At 31.1% G+C, this 20,486-nt stretch overlaps 3 protein-coding genes and 1 long non-coding RNA gene across 4 annotated transcripts; 2 read left to right on the forward strand and 2 right to left on the reverse strand.

Moving 5' to 3' along the window:
* Positions 1-807: 807 nt before the first annotated feature.
* On the reverse strand, positions 808-3,935 carry LOC149497171 (transmembrane and coiled-coil domain-containing protein STS1-like). Its single transcript, XM_089720599.1, is given in 8 exon segments — positions 808-1,406; positions 1,538-1,595; positions 2,865-2,901; positions 2,904-2,934; positions 3,054-3,130; positions 3,209-3,291; positions 3,419-3,478; positions 3,695-3,935. Coding segments are annotated over 8 exon segments (591 nt in total). The 5' UTR covers positions 3,814-3,935; the 3' UTR covers positions 808-1,280.
* Positions 3,936-5,923: 1,988 nt separating this feature from the next.
* LOC149497172 (uncharacterized) lies at positions 5,924-8,739 on the reverse strand. Its single transcript, XR_016320584.1, has 2 exons — positions 8,505-8,739; positions 5,924-6,233 (listed from the first exon to the last, which is right to left on the reverse strand). It is a non-coding gene; the product is annotated as an uncharacterized LOC149497172 (long non-coding RNA).
* Positions 8,740-14,205: 5,466 nt separating this feature from the next.
* On the forward strand, positions 14,206-16,827 carry LOC105632363 (ASI1-immunoprecipitated protein 3). The gene is made up of 3 exons (XM_089720714.1): positions 14,206-14,617; positions 15,715-16,083; positions 16,421-16,827. The coding sequence occupies exons 1-3, from the start codon at positions 14,612-14,614 to the stop codon at positions 16,592-16,594; spliced, it is 549 nt and encodes a 182-aa protein (XP_089576840.1). The 5' UTR covers positions 14,206-14,611; the 3' UTR covers positions 16,595-16,827.
* Positions 16,828-17,739: 912 nt separating this feature from the next.
* Positions 17,740-19,906, forward strand: LOC105632364 (uncharacterized). Its single transcript, XM_012214733.4, has 2 exons — positions 17,740-18,176; positions 18,495-19,906. Exons 1-2 carry the CDS (start codon positions 17,808-17,810, stop codon positions 19,434-19,436), a joined length of 1,311 nt encoding a protein of 436 aa, XP_012070123.1. The 5' UTR covers positions 17,740-17,807; the 3' UTR covers positions 19,437-19,906.
* Positions 19,907-20,486: the final 580 nt, after the last annotated feature.

Raw genomic sequence — 20,486 nt, forward strand, 5'->3', positions numbered from 1 at the left:
GTATTATTAGATAGTGGAGTATTGAGGATAACTCCGAGTTTTGAATCGAGTTGGGTTGAACAGATTTGAGAGGCAATTTTGAAAGGCAATGGGTAAGATTCAATGGAGGAGCTTGGAATGAAATTTTGAAGGTAAGGGGTGATATCTTCTTCATCAATTAGAGGATATTGAAGAAATGCAGCTATTTTACGAGATATTTCGCTCTTTTTTATACTTGAAGGACCCTTCATGGCTATGATGATTGGGAATTTTGATTGTTCTTGATTATCCTTCTCAAGTGATATTTCCATTTCTCTATTTTGAATTTTTGAGTTTCACAATATGTTCTGGTTTCTTGCTAAGATCTCATTCGAAATTTAACTATCACCAATATAATATCTTTTAGCATATTATGTTCCTTAGTAGTTAAGTTGATTGTATTTTGATATTAGAATATTAATTATATCCACAAAGATGAATGCTTTTTTTTTTTTTTTTTTTTCTGTTCCTCAATCTTGCCGGTGTTGATCATCAAGTTAAGAAAAGAATCAATAAATATTTATGCTAAAACTTGTACTTCTTTCATTCGTGACAAAGGAAAGAACACACACACACACACACATATATATATATATATACACACACGTGCGTGTGTGACAATGAAAAAAAAAAAAACAAGGAACAAATAAAAAATTGAAAAAAGGAAATCACTCTTGTTTCTCATTCACACACTAAAAATAGCATCACTTGAAAATAAAATAATTGAGGATATCTAACATCAAAATCCAAATTCTAAATTCCCCAATCACTGGTTATAAAATTCCATACAAAAACAAGTTAAAAATAAAAGGAGAAACATTAACTTCCATTGCATTACTTTAAACCAAGTCTCTATCAACGAAGGAAAAAAATATCTAAACCCAGATCTAATATTTGGAACTTATAACATTTGCTAGTAAATTAATTTTTCAAGTTACAGATCCTGACAATTAAATTTCACTATACAAACGAACTAAATTCATAAGATAGAATAAGTACATAGTTCATCGACCTGGGAGAGAGAAAGATGTCGATATATCACTCATTAATAGAGTTGTAACCAACATATTTCTTCTCATCTGTAATATGTGCAAGAAAAGCAACAAAGATAGAACCATGAGAAACCCGAGTTAGGTCAATCAGAAACATGACTTCCCCCACAATTAGATGCAAACTTCTAAAGCAAAATCATAAATCTTGAGTTCATCAAGAATTGGAAGTCTAATTTCAATTTGGAGTGAAAACAATTTGCCAGAAATTCTCTATTTGCGCTGGTGGACTGTGTTTCTGAAAACAGGATAATAAGCATCCAATTCAAGTTGTTCCAAAATCTGTTGTGTAGCCCATAGATATGATGAGTGGCCTTCAATAATACCAGTAACATCGACCTGCGGAGCATAAAAAAGTACAATCATATTTTTAAACTCTCTTTGATGGAATAAAAAAATTGAAGCTGATACCGGGGAACAACAAAAGAGAGAGAGAGAGAGAGAGAGAGAAAGAATGAGACAACCCTTACATTCTCGATTCCTGGAACATCAATTGGTTGAATTCCGGCTAATCCTTGAGTAAAAAGACTGTTAAGAAAACAAACAATTAGTTTTTAAAATTATTCACAAGTTGACAGTTGGTTTTTAAATAACAACTAAAATTTCTATGGTTTGTAAAAGATTTGACAAACATATACTTTCGCTCTCTACCCAAAAAAAAAAAAAAAAAAAAAAAGGAATGTCTACAGCAGTTGAGAAAAGATTCAAATTGTACCTGGTAAATGAATTACTCAAGAGGATTTGAACTTTCATTATTAACCAGTGACAGCATATAATGCCTAACATGCTTTGACCAGAAAAGGGACTAATGACAGTATAAACAAGTAAGGAATGTGAAAATCTAATGGCAATCACCATTTATATAGTTGCATAGCTAATCGCATTATAAAAATTTAGGGGTACTTTAGGCAGCTAATAGCTAATAGTTGGTAGCAATTGTTGATAGCTAGAAGCTAATAAATGTTCAACCATTTGGTAAAATCCGCTAATTGTTGTTAAGATGTCAAATGAGTATTTAAGGTATACAAATCAAATAATAATGTAAATCATCAATAAATAAATTCAATTAACGTTGTGTAGGTGTTTATGCTAAACAGATTTTTTTCCCCATACAGATACATTTTTGAATAAGTAGAGTGCCTCTACCAACAACTGATTTACTGTAATCAAGTAGATGGTTGACCCGACTGCCAAGGGTCAAAAACTATCAATTAGCCTCCAACAACTATGCTAAACACCCCTTTCCTTAAGTCAGATTTATTAATGATCTTCTCAGAGAACAAGACAACATCATCCACAAGCAAATGATCTCGTAATTCTAATAATTATTGCAATAACAGAAAAGAGTTGGCCTGTAACTCGAGCAAGATGAGTATAAATTTTATGAAGGGCAAAATGAACTCAAGAACCCCAAGCCCACATATTTATTTAATTGCTTATGCTTGGACAGGGGACATGGTCTTTAGTACCCCTTTGGGATAGTGATAGGACTGCTTTTGGCAGACTGTCCTTACAATGTTCAAGGCCTAGCAAAACATAATATGGGAAAAGGTGGACTTTAGCTTCCTTCAAACCATGGTTTTCCAAAAACAATTAAAAAATTTTAGCAATAAATGGATAGTCAACGCAGTTATGCAACCAGCTTCAAACTCAAATCTCAAACAAAGCCTTAATGGATATGAAATCATCAATTTGCTTAGATATTTTGACAATGAAGCATTCAGTGATCCCCAGGCATATATCATGTATCAATCTTTCAGAAACATTCTCCACTATGGCCCTCCATATAATGGATACCTTGCACGAAAAGCAACTCCAAGTGTCCAGTCATTCTAGAATAGGCATTTATAAATCTGCCAGCCACCATCTGGAAAACAGCATAAACTGATTGAGGCCTTTGCAGAGGATTATAATAAAAGTATACAGCAAGAAAAATATTTGTGAAGAAATGGCAAAGGATGCTTCCAATGATGGAACTCCAATCACCTTTCTTGCTGCTTCCCACTTCTCATTTTTAATAGAGATAGGAGCTCCAAGAAGAACAACTCTTTCTACAAGTTCAGCTGTCAAGTTCAGAATAATCGCATAAGGATTGCACTAAGATTTTGCATCCCACTTTAAGGACGGCTAATGTACATTACCACCATATTCAGTCTCAGCCAAAGTCTCAAGCCACTTGAAAATCACTCGAGCTCCAAGTGAGTAACCCACAAGTGTCACGGGCCTGAAAGATTTGCAGAAAGTCAAAGGTAGGAGTGAAATAGAGTAAACTTTTATTTTATTTATTTATTTATTTGAAAAAATGGGGCACTAAAATGACAACACTTCGAAATAAATTATAACCTGTTTACCTGTTCCCTTGCAGTCCTTTCAATAACACATCAGCTAGCAATTTTCCTGCTTTGTCTGATCTAGAAAATGGTAGACAATATAAACCGAGTTGACAATAATACATTATCCCAGCCAGTTGCATTTATTACAATATAAACAATTTCATCAGGCAACATAATTTCGGGTGCCTATTAATGTGCAAAGCAGACAGTTTTGTGGAATTGGAAGGCATTTATTTCACTCTGCTATCTGCCCATGTAAGTATTCCAATCACTGTCCATATAAGAGAAGCTAACCTGTCAATAGCAATTGTCCAAGTGCTATCTATAAAATCAGTAGCTGCGAGTAAAGTTGCTGGCCAGGCCAAGGCTGTCACAAAAGTGCTTAACACAGTCATCATTGCACCCTGCTTCATTAACCCCGATGCAATACCTATTGTACGTTGTGCTATAAGATGTGGGTATAGATTTGTGTCTGAGACTACTCCAACAGCTACAGCTGAAGCTACTGGACTGAAGAAAAGCACATTGAAGCAGATTCCGGGGGTAGCATATGAATCAGAGCTAAATACTCCGGTAACAGAATGTCCGATTTGTCTCGGAGAATTTGAACAAGGTGAAAAGTTTAGAATTTTGCCAAAATGTAACCATGGTTTTCATGTGAAATGTGTAGATAAATGGTTATTGTTACACTCATCGTGTCCGCTGTGCCGGCAACCATTACTGGATCAAGTCTAATATTATTGTACAATTGCTACGTTGATAGATTACAGAAATGGCTTCTTTTGTTTTAATTAGCAATATAAATACTCTTGCCGTTTGATTCGAGAATTTTATTTTTCATGTCGTTTACAGTGAAGCGGAAAAAAATTTGTGTGTTCGTAGAAACGGAATATATTTTCATAGTGAGCAAATGTCAGACGAATTAAGTTGAAATTTATCATTAAAACTTCAATAATAAGCATAATAATTCAATTGATATAGTTAATATTAATCAAATTTATATGTTGCTTATTTTATTTATTTATTTATTATTATTATTATTATGAAATATAAGATTATGAAGTAAAATTTGTTTTTATTTATTTATTTATTATTATTATTATGAAATATAAAATTATGAAGTAAAATTTATTAATAATATAATGTATCATGATTTTCTTATTTAGTAAATATGTAAAAAGATAAAATTAAAATTATTCATAAATTCTATGAAATATAAAGTACAATTTAATGGTTTTCTTTGAATCTTACTTGGTCTAAGTAAATTTTATATAATTTATTTATAAATTTACATTTTTTACATTTAATATAAACAAAAGTTCATTATAATTCAGGTTTTTGATTTTATAAAATTGATTACATTTTTTTTTAAATTAATAAAATTATAAATAAATTTTAAACTTAATAAGGCCATACAAATTAATTTTAAATATAATTATCTAAACTCTGATAGATTTAATTATTATTCAACTTAAAATTTGTAACCATTTTTTGCATTAAAAAATTCTTTTGATTTGACAAAGACTTATCTTATAACTAATAATATTATTAAATAACTAATATTTGAACTTACCAACTTATTGATCTTTTATAATTCACGTTAAAAAAAATAATAATTAAAATTAATTATAATCTTAATATTTCAATTAGATAAATGACTACTACATGAACTCAATTATTATGATAACGGTTAATATTTATGTATTTTAAAAATAAAAGAAAATCATATTTCAGTATCAAAATTTAATATAAAAAAAAGACATATATTACTAAGGATTAATATTTAAATTTAATTATAATTTTTTAAATTTAAATTTAAATTTATTATTAAGAATTTTTAAAAATCATGTTTCTATTAGTAAAATGCTTACAAGATTTTGTGTAGATTTCAAAGGTTTTTTTTAATCAGTGAAAAGGCCAGCTCATATTATTAATATCGGAAAATGAGGAATCACATAAAAGAAAAAGAATCTTGATATATTCAAATATTGGCTTTTTTAACAATACTATCAATTATGAGATGGATATATATTTTTTTTTTAAATCTATGAGAGATGCATTTTCTAACTCAAAACAATCTTTAAATGAAAAAAATGCTTTCAGATCTTATGCCAAGCCATATCTTGCACGTATGAAACATAAATTTTTTTTAAATAAAAATCAAAATTCATATAAAATCATAATATATAATCATTGAATTTCATAAAATCAAATATTCGCACCATCGTATATATTCTTTTCTACTTATGTCCAATTTTACTACTAAAAATAAGATCTTTCACGTCTAAAATGTCCAAGAATACTTTTTTTTATTCAATTATAATTATAACAAAAGCGGATGAATTCTTGGTCTAATAGCCAAGACAAAAATCCTTTATCTCTTGGTTTGAAACTGTCACGACCCGATTCCGTGGGCCGGACCGGCACTAGGGCCCAGGTAAGCTTAAGGCCCCCGAGACCCGTAGTAAGTCTGAAACACTAAAAATTTACTATCTCAATATAATATTAAACATTCAGCCCATGTTTATAGGAAAATAAATCTCAAGATTTTATTAAATCTCGGCCCAAATTTATCAGCTACAACATTCCACAGTTTGGGCTCAATTAACAATAGACTACATTTTTAATATGGGCTCACATAATTATATTGTCTATGTTAATACACGACTAATTGTATACAAATTCTACAACTGCGGAGTCACTAATTAATAGATATACATAGATTTTTATACATCTAGATACATAGCAAAACATTTATTGCTCTAGGAGAATTTTCTTTCTAGCTCTGCGACGAAGGAACATAGCTTAACCGAATTAAAGAGAAACTTACTTCCTGAAAAATTAAACAAGATATGTGAGCTTTCTAAGGAGTAACTATTATTGCACAACACACACATTCACACAAATGTATAAATATATATCAATCTAGTCATCCGACTAGTTATATGCTCACGCAGCCAGTCACACAAATGGCATGTCACCAGCACTCACAAACAATATCACCTTCAAATAATCACATCACGTGGAAATTAGTCAGTGGAGTCACCGAACCCCCGATGAGCCGTCCTCCACATGGCTCATCCTCTCACATGTGCACCAGGGAGCCGATCCCCCATGCTGGCCGACCGGTCTAATCCTCACTTGACCAGCCCTCTCATTGTTTTTCTATCCTCTCTTTTCTTTTTCATACCAACAGGAGGCAACCCGGTGGTCTCCATCCAATCTAGATCATCAAGCGCTCACAACAAGAGGCCACCCTGCGGGCTGCAATCAAATCTAGATTTTCAGGTGCGCAACAACAAGCGGCCATCCTGTGGTTTCAGAATAAACAGAATTATCAGGTGCACACGGGGGCGCCAATCTCCCATTTACCCGACTAACAGAAACAGAATCGGGATCCATATAACAGAATCAGAATATAACAGAAATCAGAATCAGGATCCGTATAACAGAAACAGTCTCACAAACCCATGGTGACCCACTTCATCCCAATTCCACACAAGCAAAGCACAGCAATATCACAACACAATTAATCAAACATTGCAATCGAATGCAGACATATTAATCAATTGGACAACGTAATGCAATGCACAACTAGACAACCATTCTCAAGTGCAATTAAATAAATAAATAAATAATATTAAGAATAAACAAACAATAAAATAAATTATAATAATGGAAATAAATAAATAATTCAATAATTCAATAAATAATAATGAAAATAATTAAATAATTAGAGCACTCTCTTTAATATTTATTAAGTTATAGAATTAATCTAAATAAACTTATTAATTATGTCATTAATTAAAACTAGTTTAAGTTCTAACGAAATTTCGGCAGCACCTCCCCTATAATTTGGACTATCCACTTGTTTAGATAACACAGTATTATTATATATTTATCAATCAATACACACAACCCATCCGTCGGGCAATCGATCAAATCAAATACCCATCCGCCTCCAATAGTATATCACCAATCAACCATAATTTACAAATTAAAATACCTTCAACTAATCTAGGAATGTTATCAATAATTCTTTGCTTAAGTTATATAAAATATCATTAAACATTTATTAAAGTTCTAGACTAACTATTAAGAACTGACATTTCAATTAAATGACAATTTAAGAAATACTTCTATTAGATAACCCAGCTCGAAACTTAAACATATAACTAAAGCTTCATAAATTTCTCCATCTTGACATAAAGATGCCACTTCTAGATGTAGCCAAAGAGTTTTACAATTGAACCGTTAAATTTGCAAGAATATTGCTATCAAGCAGTAACCAACACTAACCAACATAAGAGTATTGAAAATATAAATATATATACATACATCTGTTTCCATACCAATTATTTAAAATGGTACGAAGTACCTGAAATAGCTACTGCGCCCAAGAAAAATATATGTTTCCTTAAACTTGAGCTCATATCGCATTAAGAACTTGGTTTATGACTTCGCATAGTCATCCCAAACACTATAATTCAAGAAATCAACTAAATAATTACTGCTAGCTCAAGGAATTCAAGATTTCCTATTTAGTACCCATAATATATCCCCTGGTTTTGCACATTTTTTTAATAAAAATTCAGTTTATAACTCATTCAAATTGGAAACAATTCAATTCCTCCTTCCTAGGATATCGAGAACTTGACCATATAGCTAACTAATTATTTTTAACCTAAAGAATGCTTAATTCTTCACAAGAATTTATAATAAACGCAATAATCTAACCATCCCAATATAGGAATCATTTATATACCGATTTCAAGAGCAAAAATTCAAAATTTCTATTCACATTCGCCTAAACAGTAGCTAAATTTATAAATTCCTGCAATAGATCAAGTACTAGCGATAATGTTGGTGTCATAATCATGCTATATCTATTCTTAACTAAAATTCCCTTGTTCATGCTAAACTTATCCATTAACTTAGCTAATAATTTAAACTAAATTAGAGAATCAAATTTTTCCTTAAAAAAATGTATGACAGTAGGAGCTAGGGTCTAGATTTATGCAATAGTTTTATTCACGATTCAAAACCTCCATCTTTGATCAAGGAATTCATAAATTAAACTGATGAATGTTGGGGATTGACTTACTCAGCTGGAAAATGTCGGAAACTTGAAGGTGAAAGCAGATGACGCGACTGTCTTGAGTGAAACGGAATCGCGACTCGCTCGTGATTCCCATGCTTCGCCAGAATCGGAGACGAAGAAGGAGAGGGAGAAGCTCGCCGTCGATGAAGGGGAGGACTGGAACCGTTCGGTGGTGAAAAGGTCGCCGGAAAATCAGTGGAGGGAGGAAGAAGAGAAGAGGGTCGCGCGCGCTTCCAAGGGGAGGAGAAGAAAAGAGGGAAAAAAAAAAAGAAAAAGGAAAGAAAGAAAGTATGTCGGTTTTCTAGATCATTCCGGTTCGATTCGAACCGGTTTGATCTGATTCAACGATTTGGCTCAATTTGCTTGGTTTTCGAGTTTTTCGCTTGGTTTTCGAAAAATCAAATTGGTTTACGGGTCCAGTTTAGCAATAATAAAATACTAGCTGGTATAATCTCATTGGTTGAAATAAAAAATTTAATTTTTAAATGAAAATTCTACGAAATTAAATTTTCGGGTCGTTTCAGAAACTCATTTCACCATCATTCCCTTCAATTTATAATTTCATGGAAGAACATTAAATTTCTTATAGAAATAATAGAGAAACGTTGCAACCTAATATAAAAAATCAAACTTCTAATTTAAGAGTATTAAATTTCTTTACTAAAATAATAGATAAACATTACAATTAAATATGGACAAACCAACTTGTATTTGACAATTCTAAATAAAAATTAGCAATATCATTTAATTGTCTTTTCGCAAAATGCAAAGATACAACAAATCTGGCTCCGTATATTTCTTTGGCAATAACTTTCTTTTGAAAAATATTTGCATAAATTATTTTCTATTGTTTGATTAAAGTATTAATAATTAGTTAAGATAAATGTCAAAAAAAAAAGTTAAGATTTTAAAGATTATTATTTAAATAGCAAAAACAATTAACTAGCAATACTAAAGTAAAAAGTTCTCAATACATGAAAAAAAATTTATTTGACACAACAAATAAAACATGTGGTGATTTAACCAAATTTCAAAAAATAAAGAAAGAAAAAATGAAAAAAAAAATGAAAACAACAAAGAATATTTTCTAATAAGAAAAATAAAAAAAATGCTTTAATCAAATTATATGAGAATAGTATGCATATTTTCGATTTGCACTTAATTATTTTATTCTATAAAAATCAATAACGCTTATTAGGAGTTTTACTAAATTTATACGTAGATAAGAACCAATAACAGTAATAAATTTTAATAATAAAAAATATTAACATTCTTCTCTTTTCTTTTCTAAAATCAGCATACACATAAATTTTCAATTATGGCAGATCAAAATCCAAATCAAAATCTACCTGCAACTCCAATTCAAACTGTGCCTCCAACACAAGGTGCTACAACTTCTACCCCTCCGGCCAAGCGTGGAGCACTAGAAAAATTTGAGACAAATGTCTACATCGGAAGCGAGAATAGAATGCAAAAGATCACGTCTGATTTTTCTGATTGCGTCTGGTGATTAAAGGCTCAAAACATCTTATGAACCAATTTAATGATGTATAAGCAAACAAGTCTGCTGATGCTCTTGCCAGAGCCTAGAAGAGCTTGTGCGTATCCTCGTTCTCAAATTTGAAATTTAACTCCTGGTAGTATTGATGCTCTTGTTAAGTTATGAAAGAAGAAGACGTGAATGTAGTTTTATTTTAGTAGATGATCATATGTCATGTAATAATAATAATAATTATAGTTCTCCCTCTAATATAATAATATTAATGATATCTAACTCTTTATTTTTTAATTATCCCAAGCATAACTTCCATTAGAACGGAGAGGAAATCCATTTGCACGCTGGATATGATTGAGGCGAGGGGCGGAAGCCATAACACCTTGAATTGGAGGAACTTGACTTCCCTTATGGTGGACTTGAGTAGCTTTTGCCGCAACTTGATTTTGAACTGGAGGAGCAACATGATAAGCAGGTGCAGGTGGTCGATGAGGGAACTCCATAAAATAATGAAATGGAGCTTGATTTGTATTTTGATTCAGAATTTTACTGACAGTAGGACCTTCAGGAGCAAAAAAATCATAATATGGAATTCCATTTGGACTTTGATCTTGATTTGCCACAGTTGAAAAGTTATTCTCTTACCAGAGAGAGGTTAATATTTCTAGCTATGAAAAGAGAAAGAGATTAATATAACTAGCTAGCTATGATATTATTATTCGATGTCAAAAGCCTTTTATACATAGAAAAATGATACTATACGGGAACTCATGTATGAACATATGAATATTAAATAGGAATGTATCAACTATATTTTCTCAAGCCATGTAAGAGTACAATATTCTAAATATAAATACAATAATATCTATATAGGAATGTATTAAAACCCTAATTACTATTATATTGATTCTTATTCTATATAGGAATATGTTAAAACCCTAATTAGTGTTATTGGTTCTTATACAATAAAATTAAACATGTATATGCATATTATCCTGTGATTTGATTAAAGCATTTCTTGTTTTTTCTTTTTTTCTTATGAAAAAAACTTTTTTTTTTATTTTTTTCCTTTATTATCTGAAATTTGGTAAAACAATTGAGTTCTTATTATCATTTTTATAATTTAACATTGTAATTATATAAAAATTAAATTGATAAAGAGGACAGAGCTTGTTATAATAAGAAAATAAAACTTGTCTTATTTTTCTTAAAAAAAAAAAAAGAAAAAAAGAAAGGAAAATGAAACGTGGGCGATGTCGTTTACCTTCCTCGTCCCTGTCATTGTCAACTCACAAAAGGAAACAAAAACAAATTCAACCAACGTATTCTCAGATTCCACTGATTGCCGTTGACCGACTCCTGTTTCTCTCTTTAATTTTAATTTATTTTATTTTTTTGTCACCATGACTGCTCTTAGTCATATTCCTCTCTTCCTTAGCTGTCAACGTACCAAACTCCAAAATTCATTTGATCAGTATTTCAATCATCGATCCAAGACATCCAAATTCCCATCTGGGTTTTACTCCCTACCTCAGAATCTCAAATGGTTCGAAGGCAAAACGACCCAGAATCCTCCCGGTTAACCTATCTCATCCTTCTTCTGATGGGTTTTATCTCCTGTGCTTTGGCCTACACAGTCCTCTCCTTAATCCTAAATCCCAATGTTGGTTTTACGAATTCAGGCTCTCAGTCTTTGGCATTTATAAAGGAGAGTTCAGAGGGTAATGATGGTGATTGCTGTAGAGGGATTGAGAATTTGGAGCTATGGGGGCCTGCAGTGAAGTGGGGTTCAGAGTTTAAGTTTAATTCTTCCAAGGAGTGTTGCCAGGCGAGTAAGGCTATGTGCAATGGCAATGATGGACCTTGCTTGTGTGATACTTGGGTTTTTTGTGGGAATAAAAAGACTTGTGGATCAAAATTCGGTTTTAATTAATCTTTAACTAGAAAACTACTATGTACCAAACTGGGTCTCATCTACTTTGAAGGGGGTTTGTATAAATGAGAGTGGGAATGGTGATCATGTTGGTGTGAAATTGCTGCTCATTCCTTGGAACACTGAGTCGTATAGTGTTGCACGTGTTGTTTTTCTTATCATTTACCATATTTTAATTTTAATTTTCAATAAAGAACAATTTAACAAAATAATTAATAAAACATAAATAAAAGTATACAAATAATTGAAAATTAGATAAAATATTTATTATAGTTTGATTCTACTGTATTCATGTTCTTTTCTATAAAATTTAAATAAAAATGTTCGTAAAAAAATCGAAAAAAATATTTATAATAATTTAGAAAAATTAATTTTATTATAGAATAAAAAAATTTACTCAACAATAAATATAATAATAATAATAATTTCCTTAAAGAAAATTATGATTTTCTATTAAAAAAATGAACAATAGTAATTATAATAAACATAAAATTAAACTAACTTATGTGAGTGGCCAACAAGTTAAAAATTAAATACATAAAATGATAATTAGACTTAGATAATAATATGCATAAACACAATGTAAAATTTAGTGAATTTCAAAGTTGAATTACAATTCATAACAAATTGTTATATATCTGACTTTATTCTGATTTAGATAATTCTGATAACTGAAACCAAGTGAGTTAAATAATTAAAAAAATGAATTAGATATTATTAATTAATTATTACATTAGTTGGAGAAAAAAATTATTATTGTTATTATTATGTCATATAATTTTCTTATGGCATCTATTATAATGAAATAAATAAGATATTTTTTTTATGTTCTTTTCCCTTTTACATTTAGTAATTATATAAATGGTCGTCACACAACCATTCATTTACCATAAAAAGCTTCTTTAGAATTAGTACTATTTTATTTATTTGTTATTTCTTTTTTAAATGTATCGATGTTTGTAAAGTTTCTAAATTTTTATATATAAATAATTATTTTTTCTCATTATAATATTTATGATTTTTTATTAAATAAATAACTTTTATTAATATTTTAATGAATTAAAGAATAAAAAAAGTAAAATAACTTTTGTTAACTAAATTTTTAATATATATATTTTATCAAATCACACAAATAAAATGTGACCAAAAGATTAGTTGTTTTTTTTTTTTTTCTTTTTAAAAAAACCAAGACTTTGTTAAACAGTGGTTTAAAACTATGTTTTTTTTTTTTTTTTTTTTTTTTTGAGAAGGTACAAAAACATATAATTGCTCGGGTTTTACAAACATAATTAAACTCGAAATCTACATAAAACTGCATAATCGTTGCAGTTTTACTTAGCTTGCCTTCTGCGGCTGTCATCGGACCTTGCTCCGCCTGTAAGATCCTTCGCCGGCCATCCACCGACAAATGTTATTTAGCTTCGTATTTTCCTCCAAGTGCTGAACCACATAATTTCACTGTCATTGATAGCCTCTTCAGACACAGCAATGTCGTCGAGTTGCTGCAGGTATTAGAGAACTGATATATACCAAAACTGCCATAGTTTGAGCCCAATGCCTAAACAGGTTTGTAAAGAATTTGTTTGGTGTGAATGATGAGAATCAGTATTTTTGACAATTAGATTAAATTTACACATCAAAAGTAGAAAAGTAAATGTGTTAATATTAGTTTGATCATGTATTAGTCTCCAACTTCGCTCAATGGAAAACAAAAGGAAAATAACACTGCTTAAAGGAAGAGGAGTTAGTCAAAATGGAAGGGACATGGAAGAGGCGCTGCCGCACTTTCCCTTATTTTTGAATTCTCTGAAATATGATATCCCATGGTAAACAAAAATCGGAAAGAGGTGGGTCCTCTAAACCAATTAAGAGAAAATTAACACAGTGAAAATAAAAAAATTAACACAAAAAAATTTAATGTGATTCACAGGATTATGTTCACAGATTTAATTCTGAATAATTCTTCTACTATTAAAAATAATAACTTACAAAAAAGTAATACAAAAATAATAACATTCAAAACGTATTTTTCAAAAACACCCTTTCTCCGTCCTACCTTTAAGACCCTTTCTAAAACGAATTTTCTAATTTATAGGAAAAGACAAAGCGTTTTATCTTTTTTTTTCTCTCTCTAAACGTGTCGGTCCCATCCACTTAGCCTTTTTTTATTTTCAAAAGCTTGTGGGTCCCACTTGAGTGGGAACACCACCACCAACATCAAAACGTGGGGGTCCCACTTGAGTGGGCACCGCGCACGACAAAAAGAACTCGTAGACATGCCAAGTGTTGACCCATTTCCTGTTCTATCTCGATCGCTTTCAGATGGCGAAAAACCCATTTGTATTTCCCTCTACATTTTCCAATTCCCAATCACCAAGACCATCATCGTCCTCTTCTCCGTCGCTATCTTTTAATTAATATTCTTCATCATCTTCTGATCCAAGTGTAAATTCTCCTTTTCTGTCTTCTCAACATCAAAGTCTTTCCTTACAGCCTTCCCAAACTTCTTCCAGCCGTTCCGGACTTCCATCTGCGGCTTTCCTCGGATCTTGCGCCGCCCGCAAAATCCTTCGCCGGCCATGTAACGATAAGTGTTATTCAGCTTCCTATTCTACTCCAAGTGCAGAATCTCATAATTTCACTGTTGATAGCGTCTTGGGACTTAGCAATGTCGAGTTCTTTATGAAGGTATGGTTTTAATATTTCTTTAACTAGAAAACTACTATGTACCAAATTGGGTCTCATCTACTTTGAAGTTGGTTTGTATAAATGAGAGTGGGAATGGTGATCATGTAGGTGTGAAATTGCTGCTCATTCCTTGGAACACTGTGTAGTATAGTGTTGCACTTGTTGTTTTTCTTATCATTTACCATTATTTTAATTTTAATTTTCAATAAAAAACAATTCAACAAAATAATTAATAAAACATAAATAAAAGTATACAAATAATTGAAAATTAGATAAATTATTTATTATAGTTTGATTCTACTATATTCATGTTCTTTTCTATAAAATTTAAATAAAAATGTTCATAAAAAACTCGAAAAAAAGATTTATAATAATTTACAAAAATTAATTTTATTATAGAATAAAAAAATTCACTCAACAATTAAATATAATAATAATAATAATTTCCTTAAAGAAAATAATGATTTTCTATTAAAAAAAAATGAACAATAGTAATTATAATAAACATAAAATTAAACTAACTCATGTGAGTGGCCAACAAGTTAAAAATTGAATACATAAAATGATAATTAGACTTAGATAATAATATGCATAAACACAATGTAAAATTTAGTGAATTTCGAAGTTGAATTACCATTCGTAAGGAATAATAGTGTAGATACATAGAATAATATTGACATTAAATTAAAATTAATACATCAAAGATCAATAAAAAATGAGTTGAGCAATAGGTGTTTGACTTATTCTTAATAGCGAAATTCTTAATAACGAAAATAAATAAAAAATTTGTATAAATAAGGTAATTATATATATAGTACGTAGTGATGTCCAATATATAATTTGTAATTAACATATGACAAAACTTCTACAATAAGACATAATTTAAAATTTTAATTAGTATAAAACATAGTGAGGTTATTGATGAGTGCTGACCATGATTGTGTTGAAACCAATTGCCTTCGTAAATTCCAAATAATTATTTATATTCATGGAACAGTTTAGTGATCCAGAAATGCAATTAATTAGATGCAGCTTTCTTTTTTCAGATAAATTCTGTAACAGTTGACTGAAGTTCCCCGTTTTGTTTTATCTAACAGGAGGGACTCAAGATCAGTGTTGGAGATTGTGATGTTTTCAAGCCACCCCAGGAGGACTCCCCACCTTTCGTTGGAATAATTCGATCGCTGATTGTCGGTGAAGTGCTCAAGTTGTGTGTGAATTGGTTATATCGACCTGCTGAACTGAAGCTTCGCAAAGGCATCCCTTTGGAAGCTGCACCAAATGAAGTATTCTATTCCTTTCATAAGGATGAGATTCTTGCTGCATCATTACTCCATCCGTGTAAAGTTTCATTTCTCCCAAAAGGTGTTGAACTTCCATCAAGGATTTGCTCTTTTGTGTGCCGGCGAGTTTACGACACTCGATACAAGTGTTTTTTCTGGCTAACTGACCAAGATTATATTAATGTACGTACGTACATGTTTTGCTTGCACTCCTTGCACATTAAATATATCATTTATACTCACACTTCTTGCATTTTGAGAAATTGATACTCCTTCTGTCTCAAAATATAAAACGTTTTTGAGTGATTATTTTGTTGTTTTGAATATTTTAAGAAGTAATAAATAATGTTTTTCCAATGTTATACTTATTTACATTAGATACAATAAATATTTTCACAACTAACTATAAATGATGATTTGGTCATATTACCCTTAGTTTTAATTATAATTTAGAAGAATTAATTTCTTTTTTAATTTTTCTGTAAAAACCTTAAACAGATGGAGTATTTCTTTTCCACAGGAACGTCAAGAAGAAGTAGATCAGCTATTATTCAAGACATGCATAGAAATGCATTCATCTGTGCAACTAGGAGGACATTTTCCTAAGCCAGTGAATGGTTCAACATCAACATCACAGCTAAAACTAGGGTCGGATGATGTACACAGCGGTGCCTCATCCTTTGCTTCTACTTAGATGACTGAGATTGTATTTCAAAACTAGCTACTCAAAGATATTTTGTATTAATTCTAGCCTAAAATCTAGCCGATTTAATATCTGGTTTGTGGTGTTTTAGATTTTATGGAATTATTTTTTGTAAAAGCTAGAGTTAGTACAATTAGGTATTGATTCTTTGAAAAAGATTTATTTTGTAACTATGAAATATGAATACAGAGAAAGATTCATTATCTTTCCTTTTTTCACTGTTATTTTTGTTCTTCTGTTGCTGTAATTTCTACCTTTCAGTAGTGGTATCAGAGCTGTAAATGGTCTTTGTGTGACCTGTGAGTGAGAGAAAATAAGTTAGAAATCTTTTCTCAAACAACCTTAAACACCATTGTGTAATTTATGGCTTTAAGTAATTACTCAGCCCTCCTCTACTTGCATTCTTAGGAGAAAATTATCCCATTTGGTCAATGAAAACCAAGGTTTATCTTCAAGCATTTGACCTGTAGAAAGTTGTTGAAACATGCAGAGAACCAACTCCTTTGGGATCAAAATTTATACCCCGCTAAAGTTCAAGTAAAATTTGGTAATTTAGTTGTATCAAATTAAACTTTGGGATCAAAATGAAAATAAATTGTAAGTTCAAAGTACCTAATTTAGAATTAGTTTTTTTGACAATTAGATTAAATTTACACATCGGGAATAGAAAAGTAAATGTATTAGTATTAGTTTTATCATAGTGTTGTCTATTTTGCAGCAGAGAAGCAATTCTTTGTTATATGTTCCACTATTATTACTGTTGGGCAAAGTTTTTTTTTTTTTTTTCATTATCCCTTATTTCAATCGATGATAAATATGCCATAAGGAAATTATATGACATAATAATAACAATAATAATTATTTTTCTCTATCTAATTTAATAATTAATTAATAATATTGAGTTTGATTTAAATTATAAGATGGAGTTTGCTGTGATCATAAGATGGAGTTTGATTTTGAATTTGAATAGCATCAAATGAGAAGGAAAAAAAAATTACAAAATTATAGTATTGTACCCTTATGGTATTATACGCTTACACTGTATAATTACTTGGAATTATCGACCCAAGTGCCCAAGCTATTATACTTATAATTTAATGAAGCATTAGCAAAACAAAAATAAAAATTATTCCTAAAAAAAAAATAAAATAAAAATAAACCACTGTTGTTGACCCATTTTCTGTTCCATCTCGATCGGTTTCAGATGGCGAAAAACCCGTTCGTATTTCCCTCTACGTTTTCCAATTCGCAATCATTGACACCATCGTCATCTTCTTCTCCGCCGCCATCTTTTAATTCGTATTCTTCATGTCCATCTTCTGATCCAAGTCTAAATTCTCCATTTCTGTCTTCTCATCAAAGTCTTCCCCCACCGCTTTCCCAAAATTCTTCAAGCCCTTTCGGCCTGCCTTCGGCCGCTGTCATCGGACCTTGCGCCGCCTGTAAAATCCTTCGCCAGCCATGCACCGATAAGTGTCATGTAGCTGCCTATTTTCCTCCAAGTGTTGAACCACATAATTTCAATGTCATTGATAGCCTCTTCGGACACAGCAATGTCGTCGAGTTCCTGCAGGTTTGCTTTTAATTCCTCTTTAATTAGAGAACCAATATATACCAAAACTGCCATAGTTTGAGCCCAATGCTAATCAGTTGCCATTGTTATGAATTTCGTAAAGTTTTGTATAATTGATTTAGGACTTTATATTTCTCGTTCGGTATGAATGATGAGAATGTTTATTTCACTCTCATAAATTTAGTTTTATGAAATTGAACAAATTACAAATTAAATTAAGCCTCAATGAAGTTCAAGTAATGCTTAGAAATTTACACATCAGGAGCAGAAAAGCAAAGTGTTAATATTAGTTTGATCACAGTGATGTTTATTTTGTAGCAAAATGGCAATTCTTCGTCATATGTTCCGCTATTATTGTTGTTGAAAAACATAAGTAAAGATGGAAATCAACGCCAAGCAAATCCCAGTAAGAACAGCAATGATGTTCGATATGGAAGTAACATTAATATTAATGGCCAGCTCATGCTTGGCGTTTCTGATAACTTGAAGGCTCATTCATATAGTAGTTCTTCAAAGCCTCTAATGATGTTTGCAATTAATAATCTAGGCACTATTACATCTCCAGCGAATCAGTTAAGGGGTAACAATGATCTTGATATGCCGGCTGATATGGAGGATGAATCTCTCAACAGTAATGTTGATCCAAGCGGTAAAGATGATGTTGATTCAAAGATGGATGATGGGGATTCTGTTGACTCTGGACCTGAAAGCGTTTGGAAGTCTGAGATTGCTAAATTTACAGAAAAAGGAGGGCTTGTAGATTCTGAAGGTGTTGAAAAATTACTGCAGCTCATGAAGCCTGAGAAAAATGGAAAAAAGATAGACTTGGTTGGCCGATCTGTACTGGCTGGTGTGGTAGCAGCAACAGATAAGTTTGATTGCCTTGGTAGATTTGTGCAGCTTAGGGGCGTGCTTGTATTTGATGAATGGTTGCAGGATGTGCTTAAAGGGAATATTGCAGATGGTAGAGGTTCCAAGGATAGTGCAAAATCTATTGAGGAATTTCTTGACGTTGTATTTCGTGCATTGGACAAACTCCCCATAGATCTTAACGCCTTACGAATGTGTACCATCGGTAAATCAGTGAACCGTCTGCGGACACATAAGAAGTTAGAAATTCAAAAGAAAGCTAGAACTTTAGTTGACAAATGGAAGAAACGTGTTGAGGCTGAAATTGATAGAGACCATGGTTTTAACCTTCCAGTCACTTGGCCAAGAAGAACACAACTTACACGACTTGCACGACTTCCACCCAAGTAAGGATTATCTAATTTGCTTTGGCAATGCAGATGCTTGAAATACATTTCTGGAGTATTAAGATTGGTAGTTGTTTAAGAGTATTCAAGGGCGGTTCGACCAAAATAAGCTTTCAGTCGGGTTAAGGGAGGTGACAATGTTGGTGACAATGTTGTATATATATTTGATGTTGAGGCACAGGCTCGCCTGCATGCATTTCAGGTACGTAATAAACCAATTGACTCTGTGCTGGGATCCTTTTTCAGAGTATCTAGTGTCTGTCAGTGAGGACTCTTTTAGACTCTGGAGTCTGCAATCTGGGAGTGAGGGGAATGTCTTCACTCTTCGCGTCTCGAGTTGTGTTGGCAACAAATTGCGTCCCTGTGTTTTCCATTCTACATACCCTTCACTGGTAGTGAAGGTTACGAATAATTCTTTTGTTATTGAAGGATCGACGAACTTTTTATTAATTATAATAGTAAGTTTTATGTTTAGTATGATACTTAATTTTATTATTAATGAATTATATTTTTCAAAAAAAAAAAAAAATCAATCAAACTTGAGCAAATTGGAATTCTAAAGAAACAAGGCGCTCTATCGAATTAATTAAAAAATTATTTACTTGCCTCTAAAAAAGAAAAATAAACATAAAGAAAAAAAAGCATATTATTGTTGTATTTAATTAACAAGTATCATACTTTTTCTTTATTAAAATTTTAATTACAAGCTAATCTAGAAATTACTCATCAATTACTTCATTTTCAATTAATTAATTACATCAAGGGGTACCATGCCTCTAAAAAGAAAGAAATATAGACATAAACAAAAAAGAAGTATTATTACTTTATTTAATGTCATACATCATTCTTGTATATTTTAATCTATACTAATACTTAAAAATTGACTCGTAAATATCCATGACCATCACATTTTTTTATTAAAAAAAGTGGCGGAAAGTAAAATAATTCTTAAATAAATTCAATGAAATTTCGTTTATTCCAAATTAATTAGGAGTTATTCTTGTACTTCTTATTCCTAGCAATTTTTTGAATGCTTTGCCAATATGTTTTTTAG

Source organism: Jatropha curcas, chromosome 4, assembly GCF_041381405.1.
Source record: "Jatropha curcas cultivar XTBG-Jc1 chromosome 4, XTBG_Jcur_1.0, whole genome shotgun sequence".
NCBI classification, from domain to species: domain Eukaryota; kingdom Viridiplantae; phylum Streptophyta; class Magnoliopsida; order Malpighiales; family Euphorbiaceae; genus Jatropha; species Jatropha curcas.

Bases quoted from the DNA above. Each gene is read 5' to 3' on its own strand.
- LOC105632363 (XM_089720714.1), top strand. The intron at 16,084-16,420 runs GTACGTACGTAC...TCTTTTCCACAG, and splicing joins CTGACCAAGATTATATTAAT to GAACGTCAAGAAGAAGTAGA.
- LOC105632364 (XM_012214733.4), top strand. From the start codon at position 17,808: ATGGCGAAAAACCCGTTCGTATTTCCCTCTACGTTTTCCAATTCGCAA. The intron at 18,177-18,494 runs GTTTGCTTTTAA...TTTATTTTGTAG, and splicing joins ATGTCGTCGAGTTCCTGCAG to CAAAATGGCAATTCTTCGTC.